Below are 27,656 nucleotides of genomic sequence, written 5' to 3' on the forward strand. Positions count from 1 at the left end.
CCTGGCACAAGGAGGGCTTAACTTCAGGGTTATTTTAACTGGCAATATATCCCTTTAAGAAGGAACACATTAGAGATGGTCCAGTTAGGATGCAGGTTATTTTGAGACTTCCTGAACATCATTTCTTGGCCACTTCATTCAAATAAATCATTTATTGCCCTCTAAGAGGTTCTGGGGATAATGATGACTAAGTCTCACTCCCTGCCCTTGAGAAGCCCACAGTCCAGCAGTGGGTGTAGACACCGAAACAAAGAGCAGCACCACAGGGTGAGTGCAACCTTGGGGTGTGACCAAGATGCTCTGGGGGCCCAAAGGAAGAGCAATGATCTCTGCCTCAAGGGTGCTGAAGATTTCAAACCACTGTAATGATTTCTGATGTCTCATTCATTCATTTGTCATCATCCATTCACATGTATTTCCTGAATCATTTCTATCAGGGCCGCACGCTGCCTGCAGATATTGTTTGTGAGACCTGTTATTGTGGTTGTTATGGTTGTTTGGTAATAGCTTTGCTGAGATATAATTCACATACCATACAATTCACCCATGGAAAGAGTACGATTCAATGGCTTTTAGTATATTCACAGAGCTGTGCTACTGTCAGCAATATTAGAACAACTTTATCAACCCCCAAAGCAATCCTCTACCCTTGAGCGGTCATATCCCAGCCCCTCGACCTTCCGGCCCTCCTTCCTAGCTCTATACACTTGTTGATTCTGCACATTTATATATGTGGTATAGTACGTGGTATTTTGTGACTGCCTTCTTTCCCTTAGAATAATATTTTCAGGATTCATCCATGTGATGGCATGTATCACTACTTCAGTCCTTTTTTATTGCCAAATACTATTCCATTACATGCTATGCCACTTTTTATTGATCCATCTGTCAGTTGATGGATATTTGGGTTGTTTCTACTTTTTGGCTTTTATGAATAATGGTGCTATGACATGTGTGTGCAAGTTTTGGTGAAGGAATATGTCTTCCGTTTTTATGTGTATATATCTAACAGTGGGAATTGCTGGGTCATACGATAATTCCAAGTTTTATCTTTTGAGGAATTGCCAACCTGTTTTCCTTAGTGGCTGCACCATTTTACATTCCTATCAGCAATATATGAGGATTCTAGTTCCTCCATGTTTTTGCCAATAATTGCTATTTTCAGTTTGTTTTTTAAATTACAGCCATCCAAGAGAGTATGAATTAATATCTCATTGTGGTTTTGATGTGCAGTTCCCTAGTGATGAACAGTATTGAGCATTTTTTTATGTGCTTATTGGCCATTTGTATATTCTTTGGAAAAATGTCTATTCAGATCATTTGTCCATTAAAAAATTAGGTTACTTGTCTTTATTATTGAGTTGGAAAAGTTCTTTATATATTCTAGATGAAAGTCCCTTATCAGATATACCATTTGCAAATATTTTCTCTCAGCAAAGGAGACTAAGACAGAATAGTCAGAGGGTAAATATGAGCAACAAGAAAACACTCTCAAGAAAATGAAGAAAAGAGAGGTTCAGAGTAAAGAGGTGGCTAGAGGTCGGCAATGGTGGACGCCCTCGGCACATGAGCACATATCTCACTGGAGTGGACTCTGAGGAGGTGGTTGGTTTTCTCAGGCAGTTTCTGTGGAGTTTTGAGGCCAGAAACTACTATCGTAAGGTGAAACGTAAGTGAAAAGTAGAGACAATGTCTCAAGATTATGAGGAGAATGTTCTCTCCCCTTTCCCCGTTTTTTTTTTTTTTTTTTTTTTTTTTAACATGGGAAAGACTGAACGTTTTTTAAAGGTGGCAGAAAAATCTTGCAATGTCTTCAGGCTGCCTTGGTGGCCGCTATCACTGTTGAACATTATTCCATGAAGGTCAGACCTTGTCATATCATTCTTGATTCTATACTGTTCTCAGTGTTCTGATTGTTCCAAAGTGCTTTTATTCCTTGTCTGAGCACGCGCAGGTCTTAGGCCTCACACCTTGTCCTGAACGACATTCTCCATATTCCTAGTGCAGGGCCAGGCGCATTCTCAGGGAGGAAATATGCCATGGGGAAGAAGGGGACTTTATCCTACTTAGTGATTAATAAACGGTGGTTCCTAGAGCTTAGGTGGTAGGCTTTATTTAATTTTTTAACTAAATAATACTGCCTGCTTATTTTTAAAAATATAAACAATACAAAATGTTAAGTAAGAAGTAAAGGGCTGCCCCTCTCCCATTCCCAGAGGTAGCCACGGTTAACAGTTTTTTATGTGTCCTTCAGACATTCTGTCTGAGGATAGGAATATATCATTCTGTAAGAGTCAGAATGAGAAGTTTCCATATCATCCCTTTTCTCTGAAACCCCCAGTACTTTCTTCTCTGGATTGCAAAGACCTAGATATGCATGTCCATGAACAGGCTGTTCACCTCTCCTAGGGAGCAAGTGGTTGGAGCTCAGACAGCACAAAAATATTATTACTGCCTTGGGGCAGAAGGGAGAGCGAGCGGGGAGGTAGGTGAGCTGTCTGTCAGGTGCTGAATGGGCAGGTTGTCTGAGCACTGCTGAGCTCTGCCACTTTCTCACCACCCCTGTACGTCTCTAAGAAAAATCTTCAGTGTCCTTTCCTCATCACATGGTAAGGAATTAGGGAGTGTCGTCCGTCTCATGTGCCACCTCCTGCAGTCCCCAGAAGAGCCACGGTCATGCCTGCTCTTACCAGGTGGCCCTCAGGCCACCCCATTCTCACCCGCCGGGGCAGAGCAACGGAGAGCCAGAGGGAGCCAGCCGGGCGACCGACCCCTTCTCTTTCTGATGTTTCTGTTATACAAGACTTACACACAGAGCCCCCGAAATGCACTTTGGACTCTAGCATAAACCCTAATTTAGTCTTACTGAACAAATGAAACCGAGCCAGGCACTTCCCTTCAATAGGCCTTAATTTACTCATCTATTAAATGGCATTAACAACAATGACTAACCCCACAGAAAGAAGAGTCGTCTCTTTCACAGTTGTCCTACGCTTATGGGGCTGGGTTGCTTGAGAACAGACACCATGTCTGACGTAGATCTGCATTTAGTAAATGAATGAGAGGTATCGTCATCCCCAGTTTATACCTAAATCAACAAACTCACCTTCTCCCTCAGGCCTTGGCATTCAGCCACTGCCCGCTTATACAGGTAGAGAGAAGTGGAGAGATTATTTTTATGTGCTGCTCGGTCCCTGCTTCCTCACAGCAATGGTTTCTGAGTGAAGTGGGCTGTGTGAGTCAACGGACAGGCCAACTCCATTCTGGTATCAGGGGTAATTGTGGCAACAATCAGGCTTTGATTCCCTCCCTTCACTCTGCTCAGAGTGGCTTCCTCACTCATGCCCAGGGCAGAGGGGGAAACTTACCATTGTCATGATGACCTCAGGCCTCTCTATCGGGGGGGGGGGGTGAGAAAGTGGAGGTGCAGTTCTCAGACAGCCTTCCCATTGGGCACCTCATCACTCATGTTTCTTCAGAAACTTCAGTTTATCTCAGTGAGGCTGCCAGAAGGTATCCCCTGTGTCGATGCTGACAGACAAGTGTGCGAAGCACAGCAGAGGTTTCAGTGAAGGGGAGGGGGGATCTGAAGCCATGTCTGGTTCTGCCTGAAAAGGAAAGGGGTGAGGTGGTTAGCACCATGAAACGTGATTAAGAACAAAACCTTGGAAGATCCCCTCTCTCCCTGTGCTCCGCTCCCACTCCCCACTAAAATCTCACCGTTGGTGAGTCACTTCACCGGGCTGAGAGTTGTCGCACTTAGACAGTGTCCCTCACATGGGAGGGTTCGTTACCATTTAGGGCTTCTCCCCACAGCACCCGAGGAACAGCGCACTGTTCTCCACTCCACCCATTTGGCTACGAGACCCTCTCGTTTAGGTTGTTTGTTGCCAGTCTCTCAGATGGGAGAACAAGCATGGAGGAAATAACAAAGAACTCTAGAAACTTTCCAAAGGTTAACTTCCTGGCCTGTCATTCCTCAGTCTCATTCTGAGTCCACTTATTCCCAGTCCAACCTGCACTTCCCTCGGTCTCTTCTCCTGCCCTCTGCTCATTTAAAAGATACTGTCAGAATCGAACAATAGAAGCAGTATTCATTCTTTCATTAGTATTGACATCTCCCAAGCACTGTCCCAGATGATGGGAAAACAAGGGTGATCATGGTTCTTTGCCCCTGTGGTGCTCACAGCCAGGGAAGGAAGACAGGTAACAAGCAAATCAACAAGTAAATCTGATAATCGGTCAGTGGTCAGTGGTGAGGAAGGTGACTGGGGGGGATTCTGAGGCAGTGACATCCGAATTAAAACCTGAAGTCAGGGAGTCATCCTCACAGAGCAGCAGGGGAAGAGCTGGTCAGAGCCAGCAGCTGGGCGAGAAGAGCAGCGAGTGCAAAGGCCCTGTGTTGGGAAAGAGTTGGCAGTATTCGAGGAGTAGAAAGAAGGCTCATGTGGCAACAGAGGGCATCGGGGGAGAGTGACACAGAGGGAGAGGAAGGGGTAAGCAGGGGCCAGAAAACACAGGGTCTAGGCTTATAGTATTGCATTTGTTTTGATAAATGCCAGGAATTTTAAGTGAGGGAGGGGCATGTTCTGATACTCGTTTTGGAAAAATCACTCTGGCAGAGTGTGAAAAATGCAGGTGCTTCATCACATTTTCAAAAAATGTGCACTGGTAGGCTGAGTCACCACATCTGAAATCGCTGATTCACACTGAATGGAGAAACGACGCTCTCCTGTGCACTGACAAGGACGTGGAGGGGTAGTGAGACCTGTCCCCCCAGCTCCTGCGAGAGCCCGCACTTTCCAGCAGGAGTGCAGGAGAGAGGGAAGCAGGAGACTCCGAAAGGCAGGAAGTGCTGGAGCAGCCAGGGAGACTAGGAAAACCACCTTCTCCATCCACCTTGATGTAGAGCATGGACTCTTGGAATCTCATTCCACGACAATTCTGAGACAGGCGTTGTACCATACTCCCTAAATCTAGCTTTCCTTCCCTACTAGGTTGTAGGCTTCATTGAACAGAAATCTCTAGATGTCACTTACTTCCCTGAGTTACTCAAGGCTTGGGAAGTTAAATGTGACTGGGACTGAATAAGACATTAAAAAAAACTTTTTTGTGTCAATACTAGAGACCCCTAAGAGGAGTGCAGTGAACAGGGGCCTGGCTGGGAGTCACCTGGTGGTTGTCCTGGCCAGCACGCTCTCCCCGACCCCAGGCTCTAGGGGGCTCTTAGGATGCTAAATCTACAGAATTTGTTCAGAACCACTACACAAAGTGTCTAGGGAGGCAACCCTTGGCTCCAGCCTTCTTTCCACAGTGCTTTTGCCATTTCCATGCAGAGGGAGGCTGGATGGCTTCCTAACAGTAAGTATATAATTTTCAAGGAGCCGACAGATCACTTTCAATCAGGCCGTTCGGCTCTCAGAACGTTTCCGAGCTCATTCTCTGAGAAACCCTCTTCCTCATCAACTAAGGCTCTGCTAAGAGGATTTACTCCCACGACCTCACCTGGCAAAGCTACACAGACGACTACTAAGCCTTCATCCCCAGGCTTAATTTCTTTCCATGATCCCAGAATCCAGTTTTAAACTGCCAGCTTGTTATTTCCTGGATACCCCACCAGTGTCTTTCAGTCAATGGGTCCCAAACCAGCTCATCTTTCCTTGTCCTGACTTTCCTGTTTCTGTTAATGGAATCACTGTTCCCTCTGCTACGCTGGCTGGAAATGTCTGAGTCATCCTTGACTCATCCTTCTCTCTTACTCTTTACATCAAATCAACTACAGAATCATGTAGTATCTATTTCCATGATGCCACTTGAATCTGTCCCCTCCTCCCTGCTGCCACCAGCCCTTTTCAGCGTGGGCTGTCATTACTTCCTTCTCAGCAGGCGCATCCTCACTTACTCCCTCACTATTAACCCACCTTCAGACTGCTGCTGACACACGGCTCCTCAGACATAGGCCGATCACATCATTCCCTGGCTGGCAGCCTGGTGCGCCTCCCACTGCCGCCGCATTAAATATAAGCCATCTTTGAGCTTTGTAGGTGCCAATTCCTTTTCTAATACTTCATGATCAAGTTCAATTCCCTCATTCTTGGCAAAGGACATAAGGCTTTGCCTTTTCTTGAGTTCTTGTATATGATTTTGCAAAAAATAAGATTTTCTGATGTTACTAACTCCTATATTAACTGCATTTATATGCTTGTTTGATCTCTGTAGAAGCTACAGTGTTCCTGTATTATTAGTCTCACATTTATTTTTACTTCCTCTAATAGTTGCATGTGCCAGGCGCCTGCTTTTAGGACCCCTGTAAGAAATGATTTACTCTCACAACAATTCTAATTATATCCCCATTTTACTGGTGACAAAACTGAGATACAAGGATGTTGACTACCTCACTGCGGTTCTGTAACAAGTGACAGAGCCTGGATTCAAATTCACATGGTCTGACCCCAGAGCTCAAGATCTTAACCAGTGAATTCATACTTGTGTTTGTTACCTGCATCCTTGATATCATAGCTTGGCTTTAGCTGATGTTTTATAGCTGAACTGAAGTTTACGGTATGTGTCCGTTCATGGTCAGAAATATCAATGGTAGACTGTGTTTGTAAATGTAACTTGATGGCAGGAACTGATTTAAGGTGTTTCTCAGGAAATCATTCTAAAGCTAAGGAACATCTTTGTGCTATTTTTTTCCTACCGGTTCTTTTTTTTCTTATTCCAGTACATGGGCTGCATTGAGGTGCTGCAATCAATGAGGTCACTGGATTTTGGAAAGAGAACTCAAGTTACAAGGTAAGAGAACAAAAATGGGAAGGGCTTGGAGGACTATTTATTATTTTATTTTTATTTTTAATTATAGGAGAAAGTTTATTTAGAAAATCACAGAGGTAGAAAAAAGTGAGCTGGCTGGGCTGTGGGGGCTCAGCAGACAAGTTACAGAGGCAGAAGAAGAGGACTGTTTTGTTTTTTTTTAAAGTCACAAGAGTGACCGGAATGTAGAATACAGTCCAGTGACTTTGGATAAGTGGCTTTATCTCATAATGTGAAAGATTTTCCAGTTCTGTGGCAGAGCACCTGGATTTTATATAAGAACTGATAAGACGATGCAGTCATAGAAATAGCTGCTTTCTTGGGTACCAGAAGTATTTAAAATTAGGCCTAGAAATCGGACCTTGCAGAATCTGAGACCTGTTACACTATTTCTCATCTTCCCAATGTGGAAACTGTATTTATTTAACAACAACTCCCCATTGCCTGCCCCCACCTCCAGCTCCTGGCAACCACCATTCTACTTTAAGTCTATGAATTTGACTACTCTAGGTACCTCATATAAGTAGAATCAGACAACATTTGTCTGTTTCGATTGGTTTATTTCACATAGTATAATGGCCTCAGTGTTTATCACTGAGCCAAACAATATAAATACTTTGAAGGCTGTTGATGTGTATCGCTAGGTTGTTCTGCAGAAGAACAGTACTAGATGATACTCCTCCCTCCCAGCCACGCACCTATTTTTTGTTAGGACCCATTTTTTAAATTGTTGTAAGTATGTAAATCTATTGTTTTTCTATTGTTTAATAAATGGTAAAAGACTGTTTGTTCTATGCTATGAAGTTTCCGTTTGTGACTAGTGTACACATCCCAGGGAAGGTGTCTGGCATTGTTTCTGGACATTGTTCTTTGTAGATGTATCTGTACGTGATCTGGGCTTGGCCGACTGTGCTCTGGGCAGATTTGTAGAAGCTCGAGGTTGGTGGTCTCTTTTTAGATTTGGAGGTGGGGAAGGCCTCTTGGAGGAGAAGCTACTTGAGCTAAACCCTGAGTAAAGTGAGGGATCCAGCCTTGGCAGTATTCTGGAGAGTAGAGCTCAGGCAGAGGAAAGATGGCCACGCCCCCCATCCGGCCGCAGCATCGGCTCTGACATGGCCCCAAACCTGGGCAGGTGGTATGGTAAGAGTGTGAAGAATGTACATTTTCTTTCAGGAGTGGATGCAAAAAAATGTCTGGTTTGGCTCCAACTCAGAGAAGGGAGAGGCTGACTGGACGGAAAATTCAGGGTTCAAGGTGCCCTATGGTGCAAGTGGCTTGACCTGAAGTCAGGAGACTCTAGCCACAGTAGCCAAGGAACCTTGTCTATGGTATGACTCAAAAGCAGTGAAGCTGATTTCCATACACAGGGCTAAACATCAGTCTCCCTGCTTCAGAAGCATATGTTCTAGGCAGCCCACTCCCAGCTCCTGAACCCCTTCTCTGGAGCTGGCAGAGTTTGAGGCACTGCATCTTGTAGCTACCTGGGCTCAGCAGCAGCCCTAAGGCTCCCTGACCCAGATGGGAGAAGGAGAAACACCACCAAGGAATGTGAGATAGAAGACAAGGAAGATATAAAATAGGTATGACCCACTTTTAGGAATTAACAAAAATTGAAATTTACTGAACAGAACAGTTACCATGCAGAATTCATCTCTGAAGTTTCTTTAAGTAATGTATTCCATGCTGATATTTCACAGAAAATTCAATATACAGAGGAAGTATTTTTACTTTTTTCCTTAGGAGCTGATACACATATTTCTGACATTGGGAGTGATCTTTGAAACTCCAGGTCTTGTAGGACATTCTAGGTGTTAGTGGACAACAATAGACCTCCTTCTGTTACCCAGGTGGGAACATTTTTGGGGAGATCAGAATCTGTTCTTTAGGTCCCCCTCTCCTCTTGCTATTAGATTAGTGCATTCAATGAAGTGTGTACCTCAAAGCCATATTTGTGTTTCTGGCCACACTGTTTTCATGTGACCAGCATAAAAAAATGGTTCACTTTCCCTCAGACTTCTAATTTTCACCCTACTTCCCATAGTTATTCTTCGTCTGTCTCTTAATTTTTCCTTCTTTATCTTGTTTTCCTTTCCTCCTCAACTTCTATGTATTTTGACATTCACCCACTACTCAAGTTGCTTTATTACCAGTTATCTTAGATGCTATCTAAACATTACTGTTGAATCAAGTTTCAAGTGATTTCAAATTTAATTTTTGCATATTTACAAAGTTTCATTTTGCTCATAATTTTACTTAATGCAAGAAAAATTTTTTTCAGTGGCCTAGTTAGAATCCCAGGAGAATGAACTCTGTTTTGCAAGACCACATCTAAGTCCTGACATTTACTATTCGACATAAGAGCAATCAGGTGTCAGCGCTGATAAACTTGTGTAATGAATTGTCACTTCGAGATACAAAGAACCGTATTTAGGCCAATGTCCCACTCTGGTGAATAGTCTCATCATCTCTATCCTAGTTTATACATTTTTCCAGGTAACACAGGGAGACGGCAACATCAAATTCCTATGAAGAAAGGGAGAGCTATGATTAACACACAGCATTTGAAGTAGCATTTGAAGCAGAGCAAAAAGGCGGAGTACAGTTCTTGTCTTTATGAGGGACCTGTCTGCCACTTGTTTGAGGGCCTAGAACACAGGAAGTACTCAAATAGAGCAGCACAGGACATACCAGGACAAGACGTCACTCACTTTCCGAGCTCCCATGCACTTTTGTACCTCAGTCCAGATTTAGTCCTGAGGCGGGCCTAAAGTGTCTGCAACGGTTGTCCCTCCCCCGATTCTTACCCAGGCATTTATCTTCTTGACTGATTTAGGACCAGATCTCAATATTTAGTCATTGAGTATTCATGCTAAAGGGTAAAGGAGGAGGTTTTTCTTCATAGTAAAGAGAAACAAGATCATTAGGAAAATAAAGGCTCACAACCACTGTTGTTTGCAAAATGTATGGAAAACAATACCAAAAGGAAATAAGAAAAGGGGGAAAATGAAAATCATGCTATGATATAGTCATTTGTTCTCTCCTATAAAAATCTCATTGTGAGTTTAAAGACAAAGCTAAAGAAAACAAAAAACCTAATTTGATCAGAAACACATACCATATGTGTCAAATCAGGTCACTAAAACCTAAAGCCTGACTACCCTCCCTTGAGTAAGCATCCACGCCCTGCAAAGAAGTCTTCTCTCTCCCCCTAAGGATGGCCCTTTCTCCATGTTTATGTGGGGACCTGCCTCAGGTACTGAAGGAGGAATAAACGCATCAAACGCAACACTGTAAGTGGAGCTGATGGGACAGGGCTTGGATTCCCACCCTGAAGAACAAAGCTTAGCAAACTGTCAATGGGGACATTTAATTCATCACCACAGGACATAATACAGGGTGGAGCAAAACTATTGGTTTATAGTTGTTTGTATGGAAAATAATACAATAGTTAATAAATAATAATACAAAAATAAACTCTGTTCTGCGTCCTCACAGCTGTAAACCTACTTTTGCAACACCCCGTGTACCATAAGGGGAAAAGCACACTGCTGGTAGGAGGGACCTCCAGATCATTGGCTTGCTACTCTGTCAGCCTCATGCATTTTTCGCCTTATACTTGTAACTCCTATTTGGTTAAAAAAAATCAGCCAGACAAAGTGTGAGACACCAGCCCAGGATCTGTCCCCCGGCATGCTCCAGGACAGCTGGAAAGATGTGGCGGCACTGGGCTCGCCTCATTCTGTGATTGCTCATGGGCGTCTATGGAGGAAAATGGGGAGTGGTTAGAGAATGGGTAGGGAAAGTTCACTTTTGGGGTTCTGGCCTAAGATGCATTTTCTCTAGCTGATCCTAAGGGGCTGCATGGCATGGGTCATTTATTGCATCCATTCCATGGGGGATGAAAACCCTGACTAGTGGTTTTTTTGTACGGCTGCTGTAGACGGTCAGCAAGCTGTTCAGGCGATTTTGTGCTAGGTAAAACAACAAGGACTCAGAGACTATAATTCAGAGGATATTGTAATTGGACTAATTTCCTGTTGGAAACGTAATTGCTCCTGAGCAGTGATTCTGCAAATTTAGTTCACAAGCTTGAAGTTGTGATTCTTTGGCTTCAACAGGACATTAAAGGCAGTTCTTTAGAGACAAATGCATATTACTTGTGTGCATGAACACCCATTAGACAAATGCAAAGCGGGTCCGGGATGCAGCTAAACATTCACCTAAAGACCTGTGTATGTGGTTTCTACGATATGTGAACATTAGGAAGGAAAGTATTCTGTAGAGGTCAAAAATGTTCATGTTAGGTAGCTAAATTAATAAATCTCTTTGAGTACAGGCTGGCAATTATCTAAATTTCCTGAGAATTGTAGCAATGGGATTGGTTGCAGCTATGCATGGGTAAGTGCGTGCAGCTCTGCCTTAGGCTTGGAGTAACTGTATGGCATCTGGTATGTGTGTTGACTTGTGATGAGGACATGGAGTAAGGAGTAAGATTGCTGCTCACATGACATGCAAAATGAAGACCATCAGAGGGTGGATAAAAGGCCGAGTCTGTTAACTTGCCAGGCAGGGGAACACGCTCCAATGAAGAACTTTACTGACAAGAGTGGTAAGGATTAAAAATACTCAAGAATTTTAAAGTTTCTAGTTCATAGTATTCCTGTTAAGATGGAAAAATGAGTACCCTGGCTGAGAAGGGATATACGTGGTTGGAAAAAAAATTTTTCGCTGTTCATTGGCCAGGAAGGAATGTTAAGACCCCAATAAACATCTAGTGTTTTAGGGTCAAGATTTATGACCTTTATCAGCTAATGAGAACAGTTACAGAGGGGGGACCCAAAAAAACCCAGGATTATCTTCTGGAGGGTGGGCCCTTGTAGTATGAGCTTCTCCCGCTAGGTAAGTGTTCTAGGAACCCTTCTGTATCACTGTACCAGCTGGCATTGTTGTGAGAGGCTGTGTTCAGCTTCAATGAATGTTTTTTGAAGATTCTTTCAATGTGTTTGCCCATTTCATGATGGGTGATTTACGAGCGCACCTGCCCACACTGCATTGAGTGTTTAGTAGTTTTTGACGAAAAACAGCACGACTCCCATGCCCCATCCTTCCTATTCACGCAGTTTCACTCCGAGTGACAAGTTTTTTGTTTCACTGGATTAAAAAAGTCCTCAAAGGGAAAAGTTTTGCCCATGTGGAAGAGGTGAAACGAAAAATGGCAGAAACACTAAAAGACATCAAAATCGATGAGTTAAAAAACTGTGTTGAGCAGTGAAAACAAATCTCAATAGGTATATTACATCAAATGGAGAGTACTTTGAAGTGACTGAAGTGTAAATATCTAAGAATCAATACACAATTTTTCATAAGTAAATTCCGGTTTTTGTGTGCAAGGTGCCTTCTCGCCTTGTACGATAAAACATAATAGTCAAATGCTCCTTAGCAAACACTGGTGGTGGTGGACATACATCCTTTCACATGAGTGTAGATGTCAAGAAGCCCCTGCTGGAGGTTTTGGTCTGTGTGGGGGGAGCACGATGACCGCCTCTTGTAGCTTCATGTTCCGCTGCTCCTCAGCTCCCCACCATCTGTTTAGGACTGAGATCTCACTTCTCACATATCTGAGATGAAATAGCCAATTAAATTCCTTTTAGAAGACTTCAAAGACCTAGTAATAAAAAATATTTCCAAGCAATTGGGAAGAGTTTTGAGAGCCCTACAGAGTCAGGTGAAGAAAGAGAGGGCATGAAAGCCAACGGTACCTTTGTCCTCAGTCGTTCGGCATGTCTTTCACATATAGGAAGGTGTACAGTTACTGTGTGAATGAACAGGTCTAAAGCCGAGAGTATAGTTTCCAAAGCAACCCGCAAAATCTGAAAAATATTTGCAAATCATATATATGATAAAGGATTAGTATCCAGAATACATAAGGAGTTCTTACAACTCAACAACAAAAATAAAAACTCTATTAAAAAAATGACTTGTATGGGCATTTCTCTAAAGAAGATAAACAAATGGGCAATAAGCACATGATAAGATGCTCAATATCACTAATCATCAGGGAAATGCAAACCAAAACCACAATGAGATAGGATTTAACACTCATTAGAATGGCTATTTCAAAAAACAGAATATAACAAATGTTTGTGAGGATGTAGAGAAGTTGGGAACTCTTGTGCATTACTGGTGGCAATGTAAAATAGTGGAGCCACTACGGAAAACAGTATGCAATTTCCTCAAAAATTAAAAGTAGAATTAACATATCATCCAGAAATTCTGTTTCTGGGCATGTATCTAAAAGAATTGAAAACAAGAACTTGAACAGATCGTTGTTATCTTTTGTTCATACAATAGAAGCATTATTCACAAGAAACATAGATGGAAATAGCCCAAGTATTGATTGAGAAATGAATGGATACATAAAATGTGGTGCACACACGTGCATGTACACTGGAATATTAGTCAGCCTTAAAAAAGAAAGAAATTCTGCCAATTGTGACAACATGTATGAAACTGTAGGGCATTATGCTAAGTGAAATAAGGCAGACAACGTGTGGTATCACTTATATGTGGAATCTAAAAAAAAAAAAGTTGGACAAAAAAAGAATAAAGTTTAATTATAGCAACAGAGAGTTGAATGGCAGCTGCCAGGGGCTGAGGATTTGAGGAAATGGGGAGGTATTGGTAAAAAGGTACAACTTTCAGTTATATGATGATGAAGGTCTGAGGATCTAATGGTGACTGTGGTTGATAATATTGTGTTGTATAATTGAAAGTTGCTAAGATGCTAAATCTTAGTGTTTTCACACACAAAAATGGTAAACAGGTGACGGTGGTGTTAATTAATCTGACTTGTGGGAATTTTTTCACAATGTATACCAAGCCATCACATTGTACACTTTAAATATTTTGCATTTTTATTTCTCAATTCTACCCCCATAAAGCTGGGGGAAAAAGGGGAGGAGATTCTGACACACGCTGCAGCACGGATGAACCTTGTCTTAGCCCGTTTGCGGCACCACAACAAAGTGCCACAGACTGGGTGGCTCAGAGACAACAGAAGTTTATTTCTCACCGATCTGGAAGCCAGCACGTCCGCGATCAAGTTACCCTTTCCTGAGCCACACACGTCTCACTCTCCTCTCCTGTGGCAGACGAGGCCGGGGAGCTCTGCTTTATGACAGCTCTAATCTCATTCATGAGCTTCTAAAGGCCCCACTTACTAATATCTTTGGAGGTTAGGATTTCAACATACAAATTTTGAGAAGACAAACATTCAGACCATAGCAAACCTTGAAGACTAGCTTATGCCAAAGGGGGGATTTCTTGAGAGGATGTTGGGGCAGTTCACGGGACCTGAGGAGCAGTGAACAATTCAGTGGAAGGATTAGGGGTCTGGGCTCCCTGAGGCCTCAGCAGCAGGAGTGCAGAGACTCCCCACCTCTGGGTGCCTCAGCTCCAAATATCAAATTATCAGGTAAAGTGGGGGTTGGGGCCTGATCCTGGATCAGCCATCTTTGGCCAGGACAGAGTTACACTGTGGCAATATGGTAATTCCGTAACAGCCCTGTCCCAGGAGAGGGAGGAGGAGAGGAAAAGTCAGGAGGAGAAAGAAGCGTGTCAGATGGAGGTAGTAGATGCAGTGAATTTGTACCTCCAAGGGAAATGAAGACATTAAATCAATTTCTTTGGATGAGAGAGAGAGAGAGAGAGAGAGAGAGAGAGAGAGAGAGAGAGAAATTGGGACTGTGGAGACTGGGACTATTTAAATCATTCCCAAAATGTTCCACTAAGATGTAAAGTGTGCAAAGTTGTTAATCAAGTGTCTCACTTTATTATAGCTAGTGCGTTAATTTTAGAACATAATTCAAAGGAGCTGTATTTTCATGTAGTGAAGATAACTTTAAGACTACATGGATAGGTATTGTATTTGTTTATGCTCCTTTTCTAGGACTCAGGGCATTGTTATAATACTTCAGATATTTATAGAGGTTTATAAAATGGTTATTATTTTTGTTCCATGACAGGCTGGTAACAGTTTCTATATTTTATTTGCCAAAAAGCCATTGGTTAGGAATGAAATTCCCAATTATAGCATCTTTTCCATGGAAAATATGATCTACTTTATGGAGTGGTTTCTAAAAATATGTTGCAGCTAAAATCAGGGCCTGCTCCTTTAGCCATTTGAATCTATAAAAACTTACAGATGTGTAGATATTATCACAGATATACATACACATAAACACACATTCTCAAATAGATGATACGCATACACACATTCACTGACCCAAGTGAGAATAGTTAGCTGTCTGTCCATGTCCAAGTATGTGTGGTAGTGAATGGCCTTAAGTGTTTGAGGAGAAACAAATTAATTCAGTGCTTAAAATGCATGAATGTTAAAGCCTATGCATTTTGGGAAGACCTCATTATTTTTAGCTCTGATTGCAGAATGGAATAGCTTTCTCCAGTGATTCCCCTTCACAACCCCCACTCTCTGCTCCAGGCCTTCTTTACAGCATTTAGAGCCAGATGAACATGCATTCGAGTACCTCCCTCCCTTTTGTGGCCCTTTTTGGCTTCTTTTAGGAGTTAATACTGAATATTTGTAACACACCAAGCAGTCTTGATTATACTCTGCAAATATTGTCCAGGAGCAGCAGAGTCGGTTTCTAATTTTGATTTTGATGGACACGGTGGTCACCTCCTGGTCTGAATCATTCTACAGTGCAAGTAGAATAAGCCTCTGGAACCATTGTTTCTGGAAACACTCGTGCTGTAGTTGCATGGGAGCCTCTTCAGAAAACTCAGAGAGTACCCCAGAGTGTGTCTGGCCTAGAAGGGACTGGGCCCCCCGTAGCTCTATTTCAATGGAGCAGTCCAGTCATAAGGGCTCCCTCATGCATTAGTTTTGGGCTTGAAGGTTCGCTCTCATCCATGGGCCCCAGTCCATGGGTCTGCCAGTCATCAGAGCTACGGTGCCTGGGGCATAGTTGGATTAATAAATATTTATTAACAGAGGTTCCAGGGCTTCTCTGGAGGTCTTGAAGGCTTTGTGGTCACTGCTGGCAGTCAAAGAACTAGACCATCTATAAATGTGGTACCTGGTATCCTTAACTAGGCCAAATTCTAGAATGAGGAACTCTTAGGCAATTGGGTCAGGTCCCTGGTTCCGTGATAGACTGTCTGGCACATGGGTACCATTTGTATATATTACTGAACAAAGGACTAAAAATAAATTCATCGAAGATACTCATTTTGGTTCAAAAAGCCTTGGGGGTCCAAGGAATTGATTCAGGTGAAGAGTAGGATTTCTCAGTCCACATGGAACTGGCTAAACTTTCTCCTCTTTCTACTTCAGGGACTTAAACATGATTTTCAATTATTAGCAAAAAGTGTATAGAGCAGTTTATTATTAATAGCTAGTCACATCAGCATTGTCATTATCACAGAACTTAACATTTATAAAATAGATGTTACTATTAAACCTATTGTGCCCGTGAGGATACTGAGATAGTACAGAACTCACCAAGGTCACCTAGCAAGTTAATGAGTGGTGGAACCAGAAGTCATATCTGTCTGAATCTTGTGTAGTATGCCTCAACCAGAGTGAGAATATTAAGGAAAAAACTCAGGGAAATGCGGAAAACCAGAAGAGACAGAATAAGGAAACATTCAATCTTCAGACAGGAATTTGGCCTGATTCAAGAAGCCAGATTCCTGGTTTGTGAGTTCCCTCTGAGAGACCTTTCATACAGATACTCATAAGTCTGTAGGTGAGGATATTTTTAGTGTCCTTTTCTGATCTCTGCTGAGGGAAAAAAGAGATTGCGTCAGATAGTGGTTCTCAAACTTTAGCATGCAAGAGAATCAGTCACCTGGAGGGTTTGTTAAAACACAGAACTGTTGGGCCCCACTCCCAATTTTGGATTCAAGAATTTGCATGTCTGACAAGTTCCCAGATGTTGCTGATGCTGCTGGTCCATGGGCCACACATTGAGAACCCAGGCGAAAGGGAAGCCCTACCCAGTGGTTTCAAAATCAGGTCCCCCGTTTGACCACAAATCATATGGAAACCCCTAGTTTTGAAAAGGCAGTTCCCTAGAAAATCCCAAACAGCATGAGGTTTTTATTTTGTTTTTGAGAGGACAAGGGTAAAGCCTAGGGAATCCCAGAGCAGTGAGTTTTAATTCTGCTATATGTATTATATATTATGTAATATGTATATGTATATGTATATATAGCCAGAAAAATCAGTGATACAGTTTTTTTGTGGGAAGAGTGAGCTAGATGGGAGACACTTAAAATTCACTGAAGGCTCATCTCAGCCTGAGAGAGTTTTAGATAAAAGAAAAATGTGGCCCAAGAAAAATGAAGGACAGTTGGTGCGTGTCTTCACCTGCCACGCAGATGTTTCATTTCCTGTTAGTATTCTCCTTAGCAAAACAGAGGGAGGCTCAATGGCGTAAATGCTCAGCTCTGACTCCTTTAATTAAACATGAGTTGTGTCTTGTGAGAGCTGCACCTACTCTAGGAAAAAAGTATATTTTTACATATGTTTGGACAGTAAGAAGTGGATCTTTTTGATGCAGGTCATCTGAACTACTTATGAAATTTCTCTGCAATGATTTTTATACTGTCATCTGTGACAATGCAGATTCTTAAAAAGAAAGCCTTGATTACTATACTTACCTGCTTAAGCTAAACTACAAAAAAAGAAAAAAAAGGAAAGATGTCATCTAGCTAAGTGTATATGCCATGTAAAGTAGCATAATTCTGGTAGCAGCTCATTAACAGGAGTTGGGCTAGACCTAGAAACAGGCTCTAGATGGAGAGTTAAATGCAGAAAGTTTCCTGGGAGGGCTCTCAAGATCCTGAGGGATGAGGGATGCAAGACGGGGCAGGGGCAGGTTGAACAGTGATGCTGACTCAACAAAGGCTTCAGCAAATCTTGTGGGCTGGGCAAATAGGCCAGGCCTTAAACTCCCCATATTGACTTGTCAGTGGTTGCCTGCAGTGCCTGGGAAGGGGGCATATCTGTAGGAAAGGTAACTGCCTTAAAGAGAAGGCAATTTCTGGGAACTCAGCTGTGAGCTACTATCAGTGAGCACTGCAACAACTGGGGCAGTGAGGACTTCTCTTCGAAAGGGAAGTGTGGGTTATATAGGAGGACAAGGATCATACTTTTTTCATGCCATAGAACTATCTAAACATTTGCATAGTGAACATATATGTCCAAGAAAGCCTACTATGTGCATGGGTTTTCTAAAGGAAATCAGAGGCATTCTACCTTTCTAGGAACGGACCATTACTATTTTCATGACAGACATAGGTGGACCTCTTGTACAACATATTACCTATAGTATGCCAGTTATAACACATAGGAGTACTCTGCTGGATATGAGGCATTGTACAAAGCAGGTTAGACCAAGTTATTATATTTTTTACTTTTTTATTGAATTTTTGGGGGTGACATTGGTTAATAAAATTATGGCTTTCAGGTGTACAGTTCTATAATACCATCTGTATATTGTATTGTGTGTTCCCAAGTCAAGTCTCCTTCCATCATCATTTATCCCCACTTCACCCTCTTCTACCTCCCCCCACCCCTAGATCCAGTCTTTAAAGCAGGCAGAAATGATAAGGATAAAGCAATGATAATGGCTAGCATTTACTGAGACCTTGTTTAAAGCACTGTTATTATTCCTACTTTATATATGAAAGAAACGGAGACAGAGAGAGCTTCAAAAACTTGCCCAAGGTCAGAGCTTATAAGAAACAGCTAGATTTTCAGCAATGGCTGTTTGATTGCAGAGCCCACTTAGCTTCTTTTCTTCACTCTCGGTTACCCTGGAGGAGTTATAGAGAAATTAAAGCCCTTAACTTTTTTCCTTTTATCATGTACTATAATTTTGCACTTTTGTTTATTTTGTATTTCCCCAAGTACTTTGCACTGGATTATGCACATGGTGTCACATAATGAAAATTAGTCGATATTTTTAAAAAAGAATTTTAGTTCCCCTCTCTCTCCCTCCACTGAGTGCTTGTAGAAGGGAAAAAGAATGGAAGATGATAATTTACAGTTTGCAAAAGGAGTTCCATATCCTTATATTTACATGGTAGAAGGTTTACTTTTATAAAATCTAGCTTCCTATACCAAGACACTGTACAAGACCAAGTCCAAAAGAATATAAATAATATCCATCTGTAAAGGTTATAAGATTGTATTCTAATAGGTTTTCTGCCACGCACAAGCTAATAGCAGACCTGACCCCAAAACCTCTTACATTCATTTCTTGCCTCCAGAAGAAGGGTCAGCAAGCCACAACCTGCCAGCCAAATCCAGCCTGCTACCTGATTTTTGATTTTACCACCTTTTGAGCCAAGAATGGCTTTTGACATTTTTTAATTGTGGAGAAAAAAATCAAAAGGAGAATATCTTGAGTGTGGAAATTACATGGAATTCAAATTTCAGTATCCATAAGTGTCATTGGCACACGATCATGCCCATTTGTTTATATATTGTTTGTGGCTGCTTTTGGAACTACAACTGCTGAGTTGAGCGGTTGCAGCAGGGACTGAAAGGCCTGCAAAACCTAACATTTTGACTCTAGCCCTTCACCACAAAGGCCTGCCAAGCGCTGCTATTGAGTGGTTTGCAACTTTAGCTCTGTTAGGAACACCTGAGGGAACTTTGAGAGCTCCCGGTCTTCCAGCCCGACCCTATACCAGTCAAATCAGTGTGTCCAGAGATGAGACCCAGTTTTCAGGATCTGTTGTATCTCCTTCATGTTTCCCCAATGTACAGCCAAGGTTTAGAACCACTGCCTAGAGCATGAGTGCATTTTGAGGAGCAGATGGACTACGCCTCTCACCATCCAGGCCGCCAGATGGGAGAGAAAATTCAGGTCACTCACCACCACCTGTGTGTGCCAGGGGTGATGTGAGCGAAGAGGTGCAGGACCTCTAGATGCCCTCTGGTGAAAGCCCTTCCCAATGAGGAGGTGGCAGGGATGAAGGGAACCAAGGAGAGAGGAAAGGATGGATTATACCAAATGTCTATTCCAGCATATTGAGTGACTCAGTTGAAGACAGATTTTCACTCAAATGGAATACCCTCAAATGTACAGGTGGTGTAGCCTTCCTCCCTTACCCTAGCTGCTAGAAACAGGTGACCTAATTCTTTAGCACCCACTAATGCAACCATCTGGTCGGAGCTGTAGAGCACAGCACCAGGCATCCTGGGCAATGAGGGCAAGTAGAAATTTTAATCAGCTGTGTGATCCATGAACTGATCTGCTTTCACTTGGGAGGATTGTTAAATTGCAGATTCCTAGGCCCCACCCCAGACATATAGAATTAGAACCTGTAGAATCAATTCCAAGAATCTGCACTTTAAGCAGCATCTCAGTCAATTCTTAAGAACTTTCAAGTTTCATCACCACGGACGTAAATGGTTATACCAGTGAATGCTTAGTAGATGTGCAGGCCGCGGTTGTCCTACCATTATCTCCCACTGTGGACGCAACTGGCTGGCCAATTATTGATTCCTTCCAGAGGTGCACACGCACATTAAAAAATAAAGATGGAATTACCAAATGAAGTCTGTTTTATAGATATGTGGCACCCATGCCAAAACGCCCTTAAAAAAAGTTTGTTTGTTTGTTTTTTACAAACAATGGTGGAAGTCATACACTCCTTCCACCAATTGTTGCCTTCCTCAGTGTTATACCTCCATGGCAAACTGTTTTAAATATCTAAATAGTTCCAATCTTTCTTTTTTGAAGATAGGCCTAATTTTTGTAAGTCGATAAACATTATTTTTAATGAAATGTGGTAAATACAGTTGGGTAATTAAGTTGGATCTGTTTAGTTTTTTTAAAAAATGAGCTTTGACTCTTGTGACCACACTGAATAATTTAGTACACTCTCCAGCTCCAAAAGATGTAATTTCATAATATTTTGAATATTTTGTCTAAAACAGCTGTTTTAGAAAATCCCAGTTAAAAGTAAAGGAGAACAGGCTTTGGGATTTACAAATTCCATTGTGTTTCCTATGAAATCAACCCTATTTCTCTAGTGTCATTTTCATAGTGCTTACATATTTTGAAGGTGTATAAGTCATAGAATTTGTGGTTACAGGTGTTTGCATTTTGAAATATGTGATTCTATTACAGGAGATCATTGTGGGGATAGGAGAAAAATGACTTCATTTCAGTTCACCAGGGGAGACTGGTAGGGGAGGTGCCCTACTGGGGACAGGATGGTCTGTTGCTTCATTCAAGGGCAGCCGATGGGTCCACGTTTGCATCAGAACCAAAGGGCAGAATGACGGAGGAGACAGAACAACCCATGTTTTGTGGTTGCTCGAGCAGGGTAGAATTGCAAATGTGCTCTAGAATCAGATTTTAAATATGATTCAGGTTGAATGCAGTGGTGCGATAAGTCAATGTGAGAGTAAATGCTGTGGGGAGTGCTGAAGGGTTTTATTTGACCACCCTGGGACCCAAGTGCCCGTTTCTAAAATGAAAGGATATATTTTGTGGGCTGAGTCTACCCTCCTAGAGTGCATGGGCGATGCCCTTGATAATAGCACAAAGGGAGTTTGAAGCTTTCTGTTTTCAGCTGGTTTTCTGGGCATTGACTGCTTCATTGTGTGCTTATCGCCATAGAGGCAGGCTCCTGTTCTAAAGTGTCCTGGCTGAGGGCTTGCACAAGTTCTTGGATGTCTTTAATTTCACCAAGCTGAATGAAATTGAACACATAGATCACTGAGCCTTGATGTTCTAAAGGAGAGATTGACAAAAAAAGGTAATAGTTTCCCCAGAACAATCAGAACAACATAATACCACACTGATGTGTCGTCTGAATTACAAGTCCCTTCATTCATCAATATGAAGGTTGTTTGAGACATTCAAGTAACAATCGTCCCTTCCATATTGGTCACTGATTTCTTTAAGGATTCATGTTGGAGATGATAAGTAAGGGAAGGTTCCTTGGGAAATACAGATCGCTTTGTTCGCCTATATATTTTTGAGTATTGTTTTGGAAAAGCGTTTGCGGTGATTAAAATTTATTCTAATTTCTGTTGGCCTGGGCAGAACTGAAACCGCTCCTTCACTATGTGTGTGTGGGGGCGGGGCGGGGGGGGAGGTGGAGAGAGCTGCCTTTAACCATTCCAGTGGGCCATTTGCCTGGTTTTGTGTTACACATTTTCTGGCTTTCCTATTTACTGAAGAAGTGCATTTTGACATTCACTAGAAACAATTTGTCCCACAGCCCCTCCCCCCACTAAATGCTCCACTTTGTCTTGGATTGTGATATTGCCTTCCAAACTGAAAAATCAAGGGGAGGGGGGCAGTTAGGCAACGTTGCTTCCAGAGGAGCTGAACTGTTTAAGGGTTAAAGACACAGAAAAATTATAACTTCAGTACTGTAGCGACTGTGGGTTGATGAAGAAAAGTGGCTTTGTTTGCATGATTAGTTTGGACTCTGTTAAGACAGACAAAATATCTTTTTTTGGTCTTATGGCGTAGGCAGGGCTTTATATGCTTAAAAGCAAATCTTCAACTGCATTCTCATTCTCTTACATCAGCCCACTTCTCCCCTTCCCGCTCATGTGGCAAAACAATAAACAAAGTGGCCACTGTTGGTGCTGTGGGGCGTTTCTCCCACTTTCCCTCTAGTACAGGCTCCCGGGGTGGAAATCTTCAGCCATTTAAACTCCAAAAGTTCTGCTCCTCTAAGGGGAGATGTTTGCTGAAGGTTTGCTAGCTGGAGAACACCTCAGAGCAGGTCAGCTCCAAAAAAGGGCTGTGCAGAAATGCAGGCTGCTTGGGCAGCTGCGGGGTGGCAGGGGCATGAGAAATCCCTGCGTGGGGTTCTCTGTTTTCTTTCTCCTCAGCATTTGTAAAGTCAGTGCTTTAGGTCAGAGAGGGTAGCTGAAACTTCAGAAAAGCATTGAAAGTACTGTTTGTTCTTGAAAATATTACAGTTAATCTTTCGGTCCCAGTCTGAGGGGAAAAAAAGATCTTTGTAAAGAAAGGCAACAAAATGCAGGCATGTATCTATCTTCCCTGGCTGGCATTTCAGGAGATTTGTTAACACTGATATCAGCAAAGAAAGCCGAATTTGAGAAGTTATTTTAAAGTAGTGGTTCTTAACCAGGGATCTGTGGATTCCCAAGAGGCCCACAAATGGTTTTCTGAGGGTGATGGCGAAGCGGGTGGTGGGCGCTCTAAAACTAAATAGAAAAGTTTGTATGAACAGGCCTTTTGACTGGAGAGAGAGTGCATGTGACTCTCTTCAGAGTCTCAAATTAATAACTAGTTTTTTAAAAAATATTTTTTTCTTTGTTTATTGTGGTAAAATACACATAACATAAAACTTACCATCTTATCACATTTGTAGGTGTATATTCAGTGCTAGTAAATGAATTCTTACTGTTTTGCAGCCATCATTACCATCCAACCCCATCATTCTTTTAATCTTATAAAACTGAAAGTCTATATCCATTAAACAGTAACTCCCAATTCTCCCCTCCCCCCAGACCCCTGGCAACCACCAGTCTACTTTCTGTCTTTATGACCTTGACTATTCCACATACGTCATGTAAGTGGAGTCATGTACTATTTGTCTTTTTGTGACTGGCTTATTTCACTTAGCATAGTGTCCTCAAGGTTTATCCATGTTGTAGCATACTACAGAATTTCCTTTTTAAGGCTGAATAATATTCCATTGTACATATAACAGTACCACATTGTGCTTATCCATCCTTCTGTGGATTGACACTTGGGTTGCTTCTTCATTTTAGCTATTGTGAATAATACTGCTATGAACATGGTGAACAATATAACTTTTTAAAAGCAAGCTCATAGCGCAAACTTCCTCTTTTTCCTTCTGAGCAAAGTTTTATATAAAGAGATTTTGAGTTGCAACGACAGAGATGAGTAGTTGCAACAAGCAAACAAAAATATTTCCTATCTGGTCCTTTACTGAAAAAGTTTTCAGACTCCAAGCAGTTCTTATTCATTCTTGCTCTACCTCACTTTATGCTCTAGCAATATTAAAGAGCACTTGTAGTTCCCCTTATATCATAATTTATGTTTTGGTATCTTTGCACAGATTTTTCCTTCTGTGTAGAATTCCCAAACTCCACTCTGCAGGAAGTTTCATCCTTCCAAACCCTCGAGAGCTGCTCCTGCTATAATGCATTCCCTTTAATTCAAATTCACAACTTTACTTTTTGTTAGAAGATATTGACTGTTGGTATGAAAATAAAAAAAAAATGTCTGGGAAAGCACTCTATAAAACCACAGGGTACTATATAAAAAGTAACAACTTCTAATAACCATTATTATACTTAGCAGCATCAATGTCCACCTTTGTTTCTACTTTTGTGTCAAACCATTTACAAGGAGCTTTTCAGACCAAAGCACTCCAGTAGACCAGTAGGCTCTCATGGAGTAAAGGATCTGATAATACCTTTCTTATAAATACCTCTTTATTAAACACCAAAAACGTAGTGGAGTTCCTGCACTATTTTGGCAACAGCAGAGGCCTGTTGGGATCAATTATATGTGCCTCATCAATTATTAATCACTAAGATGACTAAAAACATTAACCGTATCCATCTATTTGACGCCAGAGACAAAGTTTGGAATCTAGAGAAATTATAAATATGAAATCCCGAGAAAACACGCTAAACCAAAAAGTCATTCTATCTTCTGGTTGCAGGTAATTATACAAAAAGCAGACCAAATAATACCTTGAGAAGAGTTTCATTTACCCAGAAAAAAAATAATCAGAACTAAAACATACGTGATAAATCCAAAATGATGCCTAGAATTTTTGGGAATTTTGCTTATCTTTCCAAAGTGTCTACTAGAATTGCTATCTCTACCTCTCTCTCTTCTCTGACTGCTCCTCCTTTCTAAAACATCTCATAGAAAATATTTTCATGAAATAGAATACATATATATTTTTAAAATGTAGTGTGTGCATTAATATAGTTTAGTAATTTAAACAGTGATCTCCGGGGGATCTGGGAAAGTGCTTAGAGATTTCCATTTGCTTTGTGAAAAGTTTAATATACGTGTTGAAAGCCACAAGACAAGGGTTCATATTACGCAAGTGAAAGCTTGGGCAGTTATAAATGCTGAGTCCCAGACACAAAAGCTCTTAGTTCTAACTGCATTTCTGGAGAGGAGGGCGCCAGCTTGTTCGCCACTTCCATTAAGGAACAACTACTTATTTTAGCGGTGCCTTTCTCTCAGGAAGCACAATGTATAGTAAGGGCAGAAAAATAAGCAAAGGAGGAAATTTGTTATTGATTTTCTTTTCTTCTGTGAAATTACATGAAAGCTCAATGGCTTGTAGTAGTAATTTAGTCAATAAGGCTCCATTTGAAACCACCTAGAAGTTCAGTTCTCTCCCTATGCGTTCAAACTTCCTCTAGTGTCAGGTTCTCTTGTCTTTAATTGTTTTTGGTGCTGAGATACTATGAAGCTTTTCATTCATAACACCACAGAGAGGATTATGCTCAAGGTAAACTGCAAAATATTCCCAATCAAGTTCTGCCCCTCCTTTCTGTTTAAAAATCAACACCACTTAAAACCAAACCTGAAAATACAAGGGAAAAAAAAGAGATGAGGGTGAATGGTAGAACTGCTTATTGTAAAGCAATTTTTCAGTAGAAGGGTGTTGCTGGGATTTTTGGGGTTTAGACTACAGAAGTACTAAGCATGGTATTTTCTCCTATGGGGACAGGGGAAGGTTGTTTACTTCAGACTCACCGTTATATGCATACACATTTTAGTCATAATATTTGCTAACATTTATTGAACATTTACTGCGTTCTAGATAGTACGCTAAGCCTTCATATTGTTTTTGTTCCACAGGGAAGCAATAAGTCGCTTGTGTGAAACTGTCCCTGGGGCAAATGGAGCCATAAAAAAGCGAAAGGTAAATATTGGTGTGGTTTTCTTATTTTATATTTTCCCAACTATGGGAAAGATGGTATCAAAAGAGTTATGAGTCCACTCCACCATATGACTTAAGGTCCAGAATGGCCTATATTAGCTGGCATGATATTAGAGATGCACTTCAAAGTTGCTCTGGTCCCTAAACTTTTTCGTACTTGCTGGGCACTGTCTTAAATGGCCGGGCCTGGAGTGGCAGCAGAGAAGGCACCTGGGATCCGAGTTAGGAAATCTGGTTTCCAGGCCTGGATCTTTATTTTCTTTTCAACATCATTTCTTCTCTCTCTGAGACTCCATTCTTGTTCTTGTAGTTAAATTGTTGAACCAGATGACCCATTTGGTACCTTCCAATCTGAGTATTACATAATGTATGCATTCTACATTTTAACATTTTAGACTTTTTAAACCCCTTGGCCTATTTTCAAAAGGAAACATGGGTGCTGGAAAAGGTGAGATAACACATATATAGAAGGAGCTTTTCATGATGAAAGAGCACAAGTTTTGATGTTAGATAGACTTCGGTTTAAATCCTGCCTCTGCCTCCTTCTTTTAAAAAACAAAAATTCAATCAAGTAAATTTGAAGATCTAATTGGCCTTATTGAGTGATTCATGAATTGGGTAGCCTCCCATCTAATAAATAGAGAGGTGCTCTGAGAAGCTGTATAATTTAGAAGGCTTTTATAGGCAGAAACTGTGCTGGACAAGAACGTTATTAGCAAAAAAAGAAAAAAGAAAGTATTGTTTTAGGCAAGGTTACTTTCCCTTAGGGCAAAACGGGGTGGTGGTGGGAGGGGGGAGATTGCCTCAGTTTCCTTTTCAAGATGCAGAGGGCCCATGTGAGAGGTTCCCTCATTGGTATTGACCAGGAAATTCCAGGATGACAGATTAAGATTGCATTCCTGGAGAAGGCCGAAACCGCAATTAGGTCAGGTATAGAGTTCGGGTTCAGTGTCATGGGCTTTAGCATTCCACTTTTGAATCCTGTTAGAATTGCCTATTACTAGTTTACTTGCCAGAACGCTTGGCCTCAGAGTAGCCTCCAGCATCCTCCTGCTTCTCAGAATCTCTCTGAATAGGATGCTTCAACCAGATGAGCCCAAGAAACAGGCTCATTCGTTTAACACTTTCTCATTTCAGGAGTAGGGAGTCCACACACCAAAGCAACGTAAGACAAAACACACCAGGCTATTATTGTTCCAGAAAGTACACCTTTAAAGAATAAAAAAAAGAAAATTTTAATTTCCTTTGACAAGCTAGAATTTATTGAACACTTCATACATACCAGGGACTCTTCCAATCACTTTACATTTTTTTATACTTTTTTTCCTTCAGTTTAAAAAATTGTGGTAAAATATACACAATATAAAGTTTATGCCTATTAACCATTTTTAAGTGTAGAGTTTAGTGATATTAAGTACATTCATGTTGTTTGCACAATCACCACGACCATCCATCTCCAGAATCCTTTTCATCTTGTAAAACCGCAACTCTACACCCATTAAACAATAACTTCCCATTCCTCTCTCCATTCTACTGTGTGTGTGTGAGAGAGAGAGAAAGGAATTCTGCTTTATTGGAATAAAGAAAATAGGCAACAGGAATCCCATTTCATCCACCATTCTACTTTCTGTCTCTGATTTTGACTACTCTGAGTACTTACTTCATGGAAGTGGACTCACACTCTGTCTTTTTCACTTAGCAAAATGTCCTCAAAGTTCATCCATGTTGTAGCATGTATCAGAATTTCTTACTTTTTAAGGCTGAATAACATCCCATTGTATGTATATAATGCATTTTGTTTATCCATTTATCTGTTGATGGATACTTGGGTTGTTTCCACATTTTAGATAATATGAATAATGCTGCTT

At 41.4% G+C, this 27,656-nt stretch overlaps 1 protein-coding gene across 1 annotated transcript in view; it reads left to right on the top strand.

Moving 5' to 3' along the window:
• SHC4 (SHC adaptor protein 4) overlaps positions 1-27,656 on the top strand; it is a 109,501-nt gene that overhangs the window by 24,500 nt on the left and 57,345 nt on the right. The window contains exons 2-3 of the mRNA XM_054565455.1: positions 6,725-6,795; positions 25,707-25,770. Coding sequence (XP_054421430.1) covers positions 6,725-6,795; positions 25,707-25,770 — 135 coding nt within the window. The remainder of the gene's footprint in view (positions 1-6,724; positions 6,796-25,706; positions 25,771-27,656) is intronic.

Source organism: Pteronotus mesoamericanus, unplaced genomic scaffold (genome assembly GCF_021234165.1).
Source record: "Pteronotus mesoamericanus isolate MK-2021 breed Mesoamerican mustached bat unplaced genomic scaffold, CSHL_Meso_final contig_164, whole genome shotgun sequence".
Taxonomy (NCBI): Eukaryota; Metazoa; Chordata; class Mammalia; order Chiroptera; family Mormoopidae; genus Pteronotus; species Pteronotus mesoamericanus.